The sequence below is a fragment of the Simochromis diagramma genome, unplaced genomic scaffold (genome assembly GCF_900408965.1).
Source record: "Simochromis diagramma unplaced genomic scaffold, fSimDia1.1 OVJJ01000419.1, whole genome shotgun sequence".
In the NCBI taxonomy this organism is placed as follows: Eukaryota; Metazoa; Chordata; class Actinopteri; order Cichliformes; family Cichlidae; genus Simochromis; species Simochromis diagramma.
In genome coordinates this window covers 5,688,730-5,703,562 of record NW_024387244.1, presented here as the reverse complement: position 1 = coordinate 5,703,562, position 14,833 = coordinate 5,688,730, and the positions used below count along the sequence as shown (strand labels likewise).

Below are 14,833 nucleotides of genomic sequence, written 5' to 3'. Positions count from 1 at the left end.
CTTTTAGCCTACTTCGCTTTGTCAGACAGGTTCTGTTTAAGTGATTCAACAGGCCTGATAATCCCGCTTGGGTGTGGTTGGTGAAAATGAACTCAGCTTTACAAAAAATGTGGTTAAAAAAAGTTAGTTCATGATTTAACAAGGAGACTAATTAATTTTTCACATGCATGGGCGCAGGAATGTTTGGATAACCCTTAATAAATGAAATGATCATTTAAAAACAGCATTTTGTATTCACTGAGATTATCTTTGTCTAATATTAAAATGCATTTGATGATCTGCAACATTTTTGTGACATTTTCTTTTAATCAGCAGCTGTTCCACAGCACAGAATGAGTTATTTTCACCACCATGTTTCTGGTTCTGATATATTGTATTTGTTTACTTGGAAATTGAGAAATGGGCACATTAATAAGGAGACAGTGAGTAGTTGAGCATCATGCATCATCAAGAAAATGAAAACATTTAGAGTTTTAGTATGATGTAAGACTAAACACATGCACCAGTCTCAGTCTTATTTAATGTGTTGCTGGGATTAAATTAAAAATAACAACCTATACCTTAAAAAATATTCTCCAGTTTCAACATTTAATATGTTGTCTTGTCTGTAATATTTTCATTAAACAAACACGTTATAAATGATCTCTAAATTCCTGCACTTTTATGTGCATTTATATTTTGCAGTGCCACGTGGTAGTTGGAAACTTGGTTGTGCTTCATGTATGATTATATATATATATATATATATATATATATATATATATATATATATATATATATACCCTGTAGCCAATAAGCAAATATTAAATAGGCATATGTAATACTGTGATTGGCTGAAAAGACAACCGAACACAAAGCAAGACCACACATTAAACAGAATTGGTGTTTTGTTGCTGGTTCTCCTTGGTAGTCTTAAAAAAAACAAAAAACAGTAACTGTTTATATCGAAATTTTGAGAATCTTAAAAACTCCCATAATAGTCGACTTTAAATCGTCGAGGGATTTTTTTTTTTCCTATATCTGTCTCGCGTTTCTGAGTGGTCCAGCTCGAACGGTGATGCCACTTTTGCTGACTTCCCCCTCGCGACCAGACTTTCGGTAGTCCGTTCAGTAACTCCTGTATATGCGCAAAATGACGTCCGCAGTCACCAAAGCTATGATAGAGTCCTACGCGCTCATGATTATGGTCATGGGCACGTTTTTCATCTATTTCTGCGGGATGGTTTGGGCTTTTTGCAATCCGAAACTGAGCGGAGCAGAGGAGGAGTGCGAGACTGGAGACCAAACAATGGAACACGGAGATGGCTGCTGGGTTTCTGCCCCAGATCCTCCGGAGAGGTATTTCGAGAGCGCTTGTGCGCACCTGCCGGCACCTCCGTACACCGCCGAGAGGCTCACACGAAGTACCTATATCAACTTTTGGGAAGACACAGACAGTCTGCTGTCAGACTGCACTGCGTTTTGCCGTGAGGACCATGGGATTAACAACCAGATTGGAGAAAGTGGAGAAAATGCATAGTGGTGATCACATTTATTTCTGTGTATTTAGACTCCAAAACTGTGTTAATAGCTGTGTTAGTAGGTTCTGATAATTTGTTAAGTCTCTGAATAAGAATTAGTGCAACAGGCAGTGCTTATTTGTATTGTTAGATGAAAATGTGTGCTGTCACAACATGCACCACACTCATCAGTTCCCACTTAAAATTCAGCCTTGCAGGTTGCTGTGACAGGTAGAGGTGTGTTATTTTTCTGACAGCCAGAGCACATAATCCTCCTAGGAGACCTGTGAGACGGGAATAAAATGTTTTCCATCCAGAACTGGGTGATATGCATCAAGATGATCCTGCAGGATTTGGGGGATCACGGTGGGCTTTCCTTTTGTTCGTCCTTCAGTTTCTTCCTTACTTCTCTTTCTAGCTGCAGTAATTTCTCATACAAAGACTCCGATGTCTCCAAGTCAATGTCCATCTGTGAAGAGACACAGAAGACATATGTGGAACTACATTACAGACTGTTTTGACTCAACATTAGTTTTTAATGTAAATTTTTACCCGCCGTACCTTACGGGGCTGTGTGTAGTTGTTCCCTAGCCCAGATGTTAAGCTGTGATACTTTGCATATGGGTCCAGCGATTCAGGCTTTTGTTTAAATAACCAAAACTGAAAATAAGAACAGAATTGAGAACATGAATTTCACCTGAACTGTGTGTTGGAAGTGTGAATTTCTGTTTTACTTACCAGAGCTTCAGCTCCATTATAAGGTGTCAATGTGAAAGTGTTTGTGAACATTCTTATCTGTGAGTTTGAAAGAAATACACATCTCAGATAGAGCCAAACACCCAACTATGCATTTGTAACAACTGTGTCACTCACAAGCCAGAAGATAGGCGTAAACAGTGTCCAGAGGAATGCTGGGAAGGAGGGCAGGATGTTGTAGGTCAGATTGGTCATCACAAAACCAGGACAAATCACAGATGAGTACAAACCCTAAAAAAATAACGAGCACCAGGGTCACTTTCATCAAAATATTAGGAGCTTAAAAAAAGAAATGCAATTTCTGGTGTGAGTCAGTCATGGCATGTGAGGTGCATGAGCTGACCTGTTTATTGTAGTGTGTGTTGAGTGTGAGGCTGAGCAGGTCAGAGGCATATTTGGAAGAGCTGTAAGGCTGAGTGCCTTTTTTATGTTGAATGTCTTCGAGACTAAAGGCCGAACGATGAGCATTACTAGAGGAGGTCCAGACCAGCTGGGAGGTCCGGCCTGCACGGCACAGCATTGGCTCCAGCTCCCTGACCTTTATCATTAAAAGCAGAACACAAAATTACAGAAAGATAAAATTAAAACTTGCACTGCAGTTTGTCCAAAGAATAAGCTAAACCCAAGGTAACTGGGTGAACTGTGTGAGAACAGATGAGATTACTGCATGTACTTAAACACATCTGTCTATTAAACTGGATGCTTATGCAGCAATCTGACATAACACTAAAACCAGCTGATATTATATAAGTAACCAAAATAACTTTAACAAAATAGTATGGGCAGTGGAACCTAGGGTCCAGTGGGCTGTAGGGTTGACTGGGCTTGTTCTAGTTATTGATCTTGAAGGCCTTGGACTCTGTTCTTTTAAGCATACGAAAGCAGTTTTGGGGGTTTGACAATGTGCACAGTCCTACGGTGGAAGGCCAGTTCTGTTTTGGGTGTCATTACTGTCTCTGTTTGGTCTACAAAAACATTTCTATGGGAGGAATGTGCCAAACTAATCTCCACATAAATGCCAGCGCCGAATCAGCCTTATTCTCTTTGCCTGGCAGTGGTTTTAATGTTGTGGCTAATCTATGTAGATTTTAAAGAAACTGAATGAGCATTTTAAGAAGATTCCACCAAAATGTCTAAAAGTGAGAGTGAACAGTTTTCTTAAGCGCACTGAAGACTGTTTTATAATTGCTGAAAGTTTAAACAAGAACTTTGAAAAGGTTACTTTGATGGCAGCCCCAATTTAGCCGAAAATGCAAAGTGAGCAGAATATTACCTGCTGTGACCTTATGGCTAGAGCAGTACGTGCTGTTAATTTTTAATGAGCATAGTTGCTAAGTGACAGACAGATCCAGTATCACCTATATTTGTTTCATCAAGGACAACCGACCAGCAATTAGTCTTCCTTCAGAAAACTATGACAAAGCACATCTCAGTACAATATTTTATGAGCAGATCTGTCTAAAATATGAAGATTATTCAGACACCAAATTACAAAAGTGACTCACAAAAAGAAAGTGACCAAAGAGATTTGTCATAAAAACTTCCTGGAGGCCATCTGGGGTAACACCATCCTGCTGTGTCAGAATGCCCTCACCGGTGGCAAACATTGTGATGACATTTCTGCAATACAGGTTTATAGAAATTTGAGGCAAAAGAAATGCAGCATGGGACACAGTTGAAGATGATGAAATATAAAGAAACTGTGATGCACTGTAGATAAAATTGAGGATTCAGGCACATCTAGAGTTACTAGTTTACCTGGAAAAGAGGCCTTTGAAAAAGGCATTTACATCAAACTGTGGATTTGGCATGATTCCTGCATTCAGGTAAAGGTAGTCCAGCCGGTCGTACCTGCAGATAACAAACAATGGTTGTCTATAGCACATAAAGAACTATCAGCATAACTGGTGATCAGTGATGATTTATCAAGTACAGATTTGATTTCTGTGTTTCTGAGTTCATCTTCCCACCTCTTTTTGACCTCCTGTGCAGCACTAATGACGGAGGAGATGCTGCTGGTGTCCACCTGCAGCAGGGCCACCTGGGCTTTGGGGTGAGAGGTGAGGAGAGCTGAGCGAGCAGCTTCAGCCCTGCGCATGTTCCTGCAGGCCAGACAAAGCTGGAGACCCTCTGTGTCCACTGAAAGGAGACGCTCACACAGTGCCAGGCCAATGCCACTGCAGGGAAATCCATATTACTATTACTACTAGTATTTACTACTACTACTACTTACAACAATACTTTACTACAGTATTACTTTTTAATACTGTGGATTAAATTCACTGCAAAAATGACATTTAGTCAAACATTTTTGTAATATAACTAGTAGTAAGTTCACTGAACATATAAAGTTTCCTGATTTGAAGGTTATCATTTAAAAAACAAAAACAGTGATTACCTATTGGCTCCTGTTACCAAAATCACCTTATTCATCCTGTTAACTTCAAACTGCCAATATAGAAAACTACATTTGCTGCCAAATGTTCTTTTAAGTCAGTTGATCCGTTCAAAGTCCTAAGAATGATTTCCTGATCTGTGAAGTAACAGTTTTCGCCCCACCTCTGAGTTCTGATTGGATGCTGTAGCAGCACTCCGCCAATAAGATCCACATGGTTGTCAGCTGATCATCTTTAGGGACAGCCCACTCAGACACGGCATGAAATATTCAGCTCTGTTCATGAATAAGACAAAAGCTCTCAAACAGATTCAATTTCCAGTTTAATTTTTATTTAATGAACAACTTTTGCTTACAGAAATATATAAAATATTCTCACTTAAACATTTGAGTACAAAGATGAAATGAATCTCAACATATTAGGACTTCATCTGCCTGCACTGAGCTGATGGAGAATGCCATGAAATGCTTTCTTTGTCTTGTGAGAACATCTGCAAGCTTCACAAATGTATCTTTAAACCAAATATCAGATTTAATTTGTAGAATGTCTTTGCCCAGATAGGGATAAGTTGAAAGGGCAATGATCTGAGCTTTCTCTTGATTTACAAAGAGGGACAAAGACCTGCAAAAGCAAAGCCTGTAAACACAGTTAAACTATCTGAAAGTCAGCACAGACGTGGACAAACAAACAAATCGAAGAGGAAATAATACAGAAGAAAAAGCCAACTGCAGAAAGCTAAACCTGTAGATGACTCATCAGATATTTATTTTTCATTTGCTTGTATAAACTACAGTGAAAGCGTTCACTCATAGGCATCTTATGGTTCTTGTCAAACACACCATTTAGGATGAATACCTACATTTAATCTGCTTTCAAAAAAAGACTTATTTTCTCTGTCATTTGTTCAACATCCACAGCACTCTCAGTAACATCTTTCCAATGACACTGACTGTAAACACATACTGTTGAACCAACGCGGCCTGGATTGCTGATAAGCATCTTCCAATATCTCATCGATTATCAATCACAATGGTTTAGAGCTTAGTGTATGATCAACTCAACAGTTTGCAGCAGGATAAAAGATAACGTAGAAATCCAAAATGTAACCTAGAGAATTATTGCATTGCATCAAATACAATACTCCAAATAAAGAGCATATTAATGCACAAACAAAACCAACGGAACAAACACATATTAACATATAAATACTAATACAAAATATTGATATTTGAGATTTAGAATTATCTGTTTAAAATACAGAGTCATATACATTTAATGTTGAAACCACGTCAAGGAGATGTAAAAGATGGTATTTCCTTGTTATTCTCGTCAATCTAAATGTGTGGCGATTAGATACTTGAGATAAGATGAACTGTAACAGTGATGGTTTTTCTGGACTTTCCTCCTCTACATTCAAGCAGTCTTCCAAGAGAAAACACTAGAGAGTTCAGTTGCATTAGTTTTGTTGTCAATATGAAAATTGCTGTAACATAGGAAATTTAAACCAACATTAACAAATGCAATTAAAATATATTTTCAAAAGTGCCAAATGTCACTTGCTACATTAAATTAGGCTTCATCGACATGAGTCAGAGCCTTAGGTCATGTTCTTAAGCATGTTTGAAGAATAGCGTAGTATAAAACAGCACTGGTTTTTTTGAGGAATATTTGTATGCCTATAAAACATCTTAGCCAACTTGTTTTTGCTAATAACTGACACACACTCACTCTTTTGGGTAGTACATAGTGCCCCCAACCCTGTTACTCTACAGAGACAAGCTTAAACCTGGATAATGTCTGCTGTTATTGCCATATTTTCATTTACTTCCAGAGATGAGCAGACTGGGAATCACTGTCTTTAACACTGCACTGGCTTAAGATTGTATTTCCAAGATGGCCCTGTGTATCTCCTGGAAGGACGGCCGTTCTTTTGCATTCCTCCTCCAGCAGCTCAGCATAATCTTGTAGAGTGAGTCCGGGCACAACACAGGTTGAGGCAGGTAGATCTGCACAATATGGATGAGATATTAACTCAGGGAATCAAAAGAGTTTACTGTTTTAGCACTTTAGACTGTTTAGCTGTTTCCTTTAATTGAAAAATACAATTTATTAAATAACTTACACTTTGGGTTCAGAGCAAACACATTCACCTCAATGGCTGTAACAATGGAACTAATAGAAGTTTATGGCTAACAAGAAATACACTGTGGAGGTGTTGATTGACACTGGCAAATAAAAAAATGAAGTCAAATTTATGAAATTAGAAAGAATTGTATCAAACTAGATTTTCAGCTGTGATTTTTAGACTAGTGGCTCCATTAGCTCATGAGGAGACACAAATCCATAGAAGGATTGTGTCAGGAGGCATCTGGTGTAAAAAATATGCTAAATCGAATATATAGATCTATTTGCTGTAGCTACCTTTAGTGAATAAGAGAGAACAACATTTTGTTAGAAGGCTCATTAAAACAATATGGAAATAAATATCTGAAACCAAACTAAATATATCTCATATCAAAACTAATACATTTACATCATCATTCCCTAATATCTCCATAAATGACCTACTGTGTGAAGGTATGGGTATGTAGTACTTGGTGTTTGTTTGGTGAAATCCAGTGAGAAATTTATTTTCCTTTAGAATAGGATAAAGCTTCTGCTAACTCCTTTTCATTCATTAATTTGTGTTTTTCCCATTTTAATTGAATTCTTTGTCGTAAAACAGTTTGTTTAATTTCTTATTTTTTTGTTTTGTTCAAAAATACTGATAATAACTACATTTTTCTTATTTAAAAAGAAACAATGACAAAATGCTTCTGGCAGCCCTCACCTGTCGTTTCTGGTCCCTGAAAAACTCTCCCGTGTTTTCTATCACCTGCTCATCAGTGAGCTGAGAGTAGGGCTGTTCCTTGCAGAAGTTTAGTATCTCCCACAGGGTCACCCCGAAGGCCCAAACATCGCTGGCTGTGGTGAACTTCCCCTGCAAAGCAGAAGATTGCAAACATGTTTTTTTTCTACTTTTTAATTATCACTGTACAAATAACAGCATTTAAACTGATAATGTTTACTAATCAGTAATTGACTTGAAAGCTATCTGCTATCTGTTTTACAAGTAGACAAATAAATAGAGCATTAGACAGATAAGTAGACAGATGAGGTGTTGGTGACGTAAATCACACGATTGTTGTTTCAGCTGAAATTGGCAACACTGATGAGTAACAATCACAATAACATGTATCAACAAATACTAAATTTTTGTTTCAGTGTCAGTAGAAAAAAATAATACAGTATATCATCCCTATAAAACATTTTATACATAATGTCATAGAAATAACCGACAATCTATGGTATATGAATTATCATATAATTGTTTTCTTTTATACTAAATTAAGTATTTACTAAAGTTTAATTAGATATCAATTTACAATTTATCAGTAACAGTTGAATAAAGTGATGTTTTTGCAGGAAGTCCTCACCAGCAGGATGCTTTCCCATGACATCCAGCGTATAGGCAGCACTGCCCGGCCCTGGATGCGATAGTAGTCCCCACTGTACAGGTTTCTGCTCATGCCAAAGTCAGCTATCTTTATTGTGTACTTTTTGCCCACCAGACAGTTTCGTGTGGCCAAGTCTCGATGAACAAAGTTAAGTGAGGATAGGTACTTCATCCCCGAGGCTATCTGAGTGGCCATGTAGCAGAGATTACTGAAGCTGGGGAAGAGAGAGAATAAATATTCATATAATTTGCTTGAAAATCATGTTTACATGTGTTTGCATATATTAGCCCCCTTCCTACCTCACAGTAGGTGCATTGCTAAGCAGAGCAAGATGTCCCTCTGGTTCGTGGCGGGACAAGAACTGGTTGAGATCTCCGTTCTCCATGTACTCTGTGATCATGCAGAAAGGGTCGCTGTGGATGCACACAGCTAGGAGGCGAATGATGTTGGGGTCCTTCAAACGTGACATGATCTTTATTTCTTTAAGGAAGTCATTCCTTCCAATGGAAAACAATTTGCAAGTTAAAGGTGAGAAAAATAAAAACTTCACATGTACGCTTGCAATTTCATTTCATTTAAAGGGTACAAGAAGCACCGGCACACCTGGCATTTTTATTGGCATCTGAACGGAGCATCTTCACAGCCACCAAGACGGGCTCATCTTCTGTGATGTCAAACAAAAACTCTTTATTCATAAACTCCTGCATTCCTTCTGCCTCACACAGGTGCACCTAGAAGAGAAACAGGGAGCGGGGAGAGTGAGATTCAAAACGTGACTTGTGTTTTATCTTATGCAAAGCTGTAACCAAAGCTGTAACCTGCACCTCTCCAAACTGGCCTTCTCCAAGCTTCTCTTTAAACGTGAGCAGTTTTCGTGGGAACTCCTCCACAGCAACATCCTTCCCTGACAACAGGTCCATAGTTACTGCAGGGATGGCATAGGTGTTGCTTCCAGTTACACCTTGTAGGTTTACAACATCTGCCTCTGCGTAGTGAGGGACGCCATCTTGGACTGCAAAAGAGGCAGTGGATTTAGAAGCAGAAGTGCTGGTCGAACCTGAAATGCAACGTGGTAACTATAAATCAGTGCAAATGAATAAAAATACATTTGAATTTGTAAGTACCCGTGTTTGCCTGCTTACTGGGCTCTTCTGTTCTCTGTGAAAACTCCGGCAGCTTACTTATGAGGCGCGAAGGTTCCTGGTAGTCTGGACCGAGAGGAAAGATGTGCTCATAGGTGGAATTAGACTCCTGTGCATTGGTTGTATTCGACTGGTTGTGGGTGTGGTAGCCCAGTGTTTCACTCTGTATTGACAAACTAGTAGTTAGTTCGTCATCCAGCATCTGACGAGAGGCCTGAAATAAAAGATATAGAGGTGAAGAAACAGAACTGACCGCTTCTCAGAAGAAAGCTTCAGTTGAAATGCACAAACCGTGTGCTCACCTTCTCCAGCATCTTCTGCCACACCTGCCTCCACAGCATAATCACAATTATGGCTACAAGGATAAAGATAATGGCCACTAAACAGCCAATCAGAATGCGGGTGTTGCTGTCATCTACTTTGTGTGTGGGGTCATCTTCTGCAGTGAAACAGAGAGAGAGGCAAGAGTTGAAGATTTTGAAGGGAGTGTGCTCTTGCAGACCAGCCCAGGCCTTTCACCCTATGACAGCTGGACGGACCTGCTTTTGAGGGTTAGTTAACATTAATTTCGTGAAAATGTCCATTTACGGCACTGCATATCTAAAACCTGCTTAAATCAGTTTGTAAAATGCAAATGAAACATGGAAGTAAACAAATAATAATAAATCTCAATTGCTTTTCATTGATTGGAATAAGAAAACAGCAAAGAGACATCAGTAAGTTAAACCCTTGATAGTTTGCATGCTGTGTTGGTGCATTCATTATCACTGCCAAATGCTCAGACCAATGTCGTTGGGTGTTGCCACAGATTTTGTAACTGATAGGTGTATTATTAGTGTAAGTGAGGTGAGTATTGCACTAACCTGGTGGTGTGTTAGGTGTTTGCTCGGGTGGAGCCAGCGTTGTGTTGTACATGGCTGTGTCTGAAAGGGCAGATGGCACAGAGTTGATCGGAAATTAGCCGAGCTTGTCAACTTTTTATTAAAGCATAGTGAGAAAATAGTAGTATTTAGTATTTTTTCAGTAATTCCAGACTTGCAAAGAGAGGAAGTGGTGCCCTCAAGCACCTGGTGCTATTTGCAGAAGTCAAACGAGGGGCAGCCAATCAGAAGAAGGCAGGCTTATATGAGGCAGGAGTGAAAGCTACTTGTTTCAGACAGTGGATTGAAGAAAGGGCTGCACAAAGCCCACTATAAAATCCCAGTATGGGATAAGTACTTTTTTTAACCATATGAAAGTACTTTAATCAATAAAAACACAGAGCTTGAAATGAGCATGATCCATTTTACAAACCTATTCTAAATACATAACAGACTAGCAGAGAGCATCACACAGCTCTCAAATGTGTACCTGACTGGAAGGTGATCTCGCTGAACAGCATCCAGGCATCAGCGAAATAGAACTGGCACTTGATGGCACTGGCCATGTGATTAGCCAGGTTGACGATGACGAAGCGGGCAGTCGGATTCTTCTCATCCGCCGCTGGGCTGAAGGAGAGCGGCGTGGCCTCCCAGTCGGAGTCAGAGCGGAAGTAACAAACCACCTGACGGAAGGCTTTGACATGTCTCGAGAACATGTTGTTGCAGTGGACCTGAGCGGGGAAAAAGCCACCCGGTGAGATGTGTGGAGCTGAACAGTCATGGATAATTTCAGCTTTTCTGATCACGAACCTCACCTTCATCGTGGTAAAGTTTCGTATGCGGTCAAACTCAAACATTATTTCTACAAATCCACTCGGGAAGCTCTCATTGTTCCAGCCCACGTAGTCATATCCTGGCCATCCATTGCGTTCATGACTTACTGTAAAATCGTCCAGGCCACACACTCCATCAGTCAGCTGGCCCAAGCCCTCTGTCATACTGAGAAACAGAGAGGTAGAGCATGCTTAATGCTCCGATCTTAAATTCTATGGAGCCTCATACTGAAGAATAACTGTTACTACAACTGGTTACTAAAACAGAAGTTGAAGAAACGTCTTTTCACTGCATTTAGCCGAGAGATTAAAACATTTGGGGAAGAGGTCAATGTGACATGTGGTGTGATTAACTCAGAAGAAATTCCACTTGATCCAAAGGTATTTGTGTTTGGGTTGTAACTAAGGACGTCACTATATTTAAATTAAATAAATAAAAAACAATACAACAATGAATCTTGAGAGTAAAATATCATGTTTCAAATGCCAAAAAGCTACAGGCATTGTTTTGAAGAGAGAACTATTATGCACTGGATAATACAAATTATATCACAATATAAATCTGAAGGGCAAAAATAAATCATTTTTGGAAAGGTTAACTAGCCCTAGTAGGAACACTTTTCATATGTTGATCCAGCGCTAGGTGGCAGCATTGCATAAATCATTTTTTAATCTTTGGCTTTTGGCTTTGATATTGTAATATGGTCCATTTTCTTTTCCCTCTGCCCTTTTTCCTTGACAGAGAAAAGAAGCTTTGTGTCATGGAGGAGATTATTCACCCTACCATAACCCAAACATGAATGTCAACAAAATACTCAGATTGGTTCAATCTGGTTTTGTAACTGTGTGAGCGGGCTTGACTCAATTATTCCCATGAGGTATTGCCTAACAGTAAACCACCATGGCCCACTCACCACTGTCTGTCTCTGCTGTCACCATAGAAACTGGACAACAACATGGCAAAGGGGAGGATTGTAAGAGGGTGGATGTAAAGTGAGAGGGTTGTGTGTGATGGAGGAAAATGACAAAAAAAAAAAACCCCAATACATTAAACAGTCACACACCTGTAGATGATCGCTCCATCATACACAGAGTCATTGAGATAAACAGGATAAGCGGGCAAATTCATCTGTTCTCCCACTGGAACGTTGTATGAAACAAGGCCGTCTGCAAAGCAAAGAAAAATTATTCTTTTCTCTTTTTTTAAGTGAGAATCCCATGGACTTTTATGAGATCCATCATTCACGTCATGCAGAAAGCCTTTGTTGAAAACCACAAAGTTTGTTTTACATTGTAGTTCAGATTTTTACCAAAATGTCAAGCGTCACAAGAGACGGGTGGAATTTTCCACTTTGGTAGCAGTAATAGTCCTCGATGAAGAGGCAGAACAAGGAAACGAAGAATATAAATGTAATGTTTAGGAGCAGTATGGGAGAAACGGGACTGTTTTGCCAGCGCTGAGAAAAGAAGGACTTAAAGGAAGCACAAGGAATGAACAAAACCGACTGAATAGCACTTTTACTTTAAGACACCCCCTTAAAGCTTCTAACACGCTGGAGGTAAAGTGACTTTTAAAAAGCAGTTGCTTTCTTTTTTTCTTTGTCTTCCTCATGCGAGCAAAACAATCTGCTAACATGACCAACAAAGTCTGCTTCACAAACATTTCACTACTTCATATTCAAAACCTATTCAGCCATGCAGTATTATTTCATGCACTAAACTCTGGAAATGTTTCAACAAAGGCACCTTTTTCATGGGACTGTGTAAAAAAATATGGCAAAATACGTCAAAGGTTTATTCAATATTGTAGTTCAATGCATTTAATCAAAACTGAAAGTGCATTTGCAGGAGTAATGTCATTAATTAACCAGCTTTTTATTGATTCATTAGCTATACACGTGAATTTTAAACAAGGATGTGTTCACATGAGCATAAGAAGCATGCAGGGTCTCAAAATAATACATCATGGCATTTGTGCCAGTTTTAAAGCTGGTTTTGGGCATTGATTTTTGCATAATATTTAAGGGAGCAGAGACAGAGAAAAAGTGCTTTAAAAAGTACACGTTGGCTCTTTTTTCACTGATTAATAAAAAAAAGTTACCACGTAAAGGGACTAAAGTGCCTATAAAGTAGATGTTTAATATTTTCCTTGCCATATACTCATTAAGGGCACCAGTGTTTTTCAGACACTGCCCTGCCTGTCATTAAAAAGCAACAGATCCTCAGCTGATCCTCTCTATCTTTATGGGCTCAAAGATGAAGAGGATTTGTTGAATTGCCTTTACAGTTCTTTGCACATTATTCATTATATTTCCCACTTTTCCCTCTGCACGGTTTTCCCTTCCACCTGATCCACCACTTACCCAGCCATTCACAGCCATAGAGCTCCACTCTCATGCAGACATTCATGGAGTGGTCTGTGACTGGCATGAAGCGGACATAGCGAGCAATTATGGGCGGTTCGAGGTCCTTGAGGACAATGTCGTAGGCGTTTCTGTTTCCCTCGATCACCTGGAGGTCAAACAAATGCACTGTTATGGCAGACACTAATGACTGAGAGTCACAGAGTTTATAGATAGCAAAGCCATTGCATCACTTTAAACGCAGTCATAATAGGTCCAAGTAATGAGAGGCACTAAAAGGGTAAAATCAGTACAGCGTTATCATTTGCTGTAAAGGTCCAAATAGATATGACTGCCAAACCAGAAAAAGATGTAATTTCACCTGATTTACTGCAGAGGACAAACTCTATGGTGCATTTACCTGCTTGCCCTGTCTGTTTCTCCACGAGATCCAGCGACTGCCATCACGACTGTACTTGATCTTGTACATCTGGGCGAACTCATTACCCATGCCTCCTGCGTGACGACCTTGGGTGCCCACGAGCGTGATAAAGTGGAGGGAGCGCAGGTCAATCTGCAGGAACTCCTTCAGGTTGTCTGGCTCCACTGTTATCTCCGGACACCACGCGCCATCGCCCTCCTCAAAGTCCAACCTGGAGAAATAAATGGAGGGAGAGAGAAAGACAAATAATAGTAGATGTGCACATTAGAATTACAGCCGGAAAGGGAGCAACGGAGCAGAAACGTTAGGACTTGACAGAGAAGAAAAAGGTGAGAGGAAAGTAAAAGTGAGTTCAGTGTTGGATTTCAGTTCCTGCAGCCTGCTATGAAAACACTTTTGGTGAAAGGCTGCATCGTAAATTCATCTTAAAGTGTTAATTTCAGGCAGGGGCCTGGCACAGGAAAGACGGCGCTGGGCAAGACTGAAACTCCAGCCAGGATGGATGGGGAAAGTATATTACATCATTATCCTGATACTTACTGAGGGCCACCCAAGTTCTAGAGCAGACACACACACAGACACACAATCATGCGGCTGTAGGTTAGAACTGATACCCCAGTCTGTGGTTAACTGCAAATAAACAGGCACAGGCACCTTGCAGGATAAACCACCCACACATATACACACACACTCACTCATTATCAGGGTACACATGCCATGAAACACGTATGTAAGAGTTTGTAGAGAGATACCTACCTGCCGTATCTTGCAGCTGTGGATTCAGACCACTGACTAGAAGCAGAAATGTCCTCATCCTGTATCTGTCCTCCTGACATCCCCAGAGGATACCGGCACACACCTGAAACACCACAACATCCATCAATTGAAATCACAAATATGCAAGCAGACAGACAAAGCAGCCTGATGTTTTCTCAGCCATAAACACCACCGAGCCAGTGGGGTGCATGTGGCGGGGGGATGGGGGTTGCTGATTACAAGTACTGCTGTCAATGAGAAGCTTTTTCTCTTTACTAGCACTTGTGAAAGCAGTAATTCTCTTTTAACT

General features: G+C 39.9%; 2 protein-coding genes across 7 annotated transcripts in view; both read right to left on the bottom strand.

Annotated features, from left to right (window-relative positions):
* Nucleotides 1-1,011: 1,011 nt before the first annotated feature.
* On the bottom strand, nucleotides 1,012-4,833 carry hsd17b7 (hydroxysteroid (17-beta) dehydrogenase 7). Its single transcript, XM_040052681.1, has 9 exons — nucleotides 4,654-4,833; nucleotides 4,226-4,432; nucleotides 4,014-4,106; nucleotides 3,761-3,875; nucleotides 2,599-2,793; nucleotides 2,373-2,486; nucleotides 2,238-2,294; nucleotides 2,061-2,159; nucleotides 1,012-1,968 (listed from the first exon to the last, which is right to left on the bottom strand). The coding sequence occupies exons 1-9, from the start codon at nucleotides 4,686-4,688 to the stop codon at nucleotides 1,861-1,863; spliced, it is 1,023 nt and encodes a 340-aa protein (XP_039908615.1). The 5' UTR covers nucleotides 4,689-4,833; the 3' UTR covers nucleotides 1,012-1,860.
* Nucleotides 4,834-4,960: 127 nt separating this feature from the next.
* Nucleotides 4,961-14,833, bottom strand: part of ddr2a (discoidin domain receptor tyrosine kinase 2a) — a 31,587-nt gene continuing 21,714 nt past the window's right edge. The window contains exons 3-17 of one of the 6 annotated variants that reach the window (XM_040052668.1): nucleotides 14,524-14,626; nucleotides 13,747-13,978; nucleotides 13,347-13,494; nucleotides 12,048-12,150; nucleotides 10,966-11,149; nucleotides 10,641-10,881; nucleotides 10,154-10,213; nucleotides 9,593-9,729; nucleotides 9,291-9,504; nucleotides 8,973-9,205; nucleotides 8,752-8,879; nucleotides 8,448-8,645; nucleotides 8,128-8,362; nucleotides 7,482-7,631; nucleotides 4,961-6,657 (exon numbers count right to left, since the gene is read on the bottom strand). In XM_040052668.1, the coding sequence (XP_039908602.1) occupies nucleotides 6,526-6,657; nucleotides 7,482-7,631; nucleotides 8,128-8,362; nucleotides 8,448-8,645; nucleotides 8,752-8,879; nucleotides 8,973-9,205; nucleotides 9,291-9,504; nucleotides 9,593-9,729; nucleotides 10,154-10,213; nucleotides 10,641-10,881; nucleotides 10,966-11,149; nucleotides 12,048-12,150; nucleotides 13,347-13,494; nucleotides 13,747-13,978; nucleotides 14,524-14,626 (2,498 nt within the window). In that variant the 3' untranslated portion in view covers nucleotides 4,961-6,525. Of the gene's footprint in view, nucleotides 6,658-7,481; nucleotides 7,632-8,127; nucleotides 8,363-8,447; nucleotides 8,646-8,751; nucleotides 8,880-8,972; nucleotides 9,206-9,272; nucleotides 9,505-9,592; nucleotides 9,730-10,153; nucleotides 10,214-10,640; nucleotides 10,882-10,965; nucleotides 11,150-12,047; nucleotides 12,151-13,346; nucleotides 13,495-13,746; nucleotides 13,979-14,523; nucleotides 14,627-14,833 lie in introns of all 6 variants that reach the window. The other 5 variants (XM_040052671.1, XM_040052670.1, XM_040052673.1 and 2 more) reach the window with 5 other exon arrangements.

Bases quoted from the DNA above. Each gene is read 5' to 3' on its own strand.
- hsd17b7 (XM_040052681.1), bottom strand. From the start codon at position 4,688: ATGAATAAGGTGATTTTGGTAACAGGAGCCAATAG. The intron at 3,876-4,013 runs GTAAACTAGTAA...CCTGTATTGCAG, and splicing joins TTCAAAGGCCTCTTTTCCAG to AAATGTCATCACAATGTTTG. The intron at 2,487-2,598 runs GTCAGCTCATGC...TTATTTTTTTAG, and splicing joins ACACACACTACAATAAACAG to GGTTTGTACTCATCTGTGAT.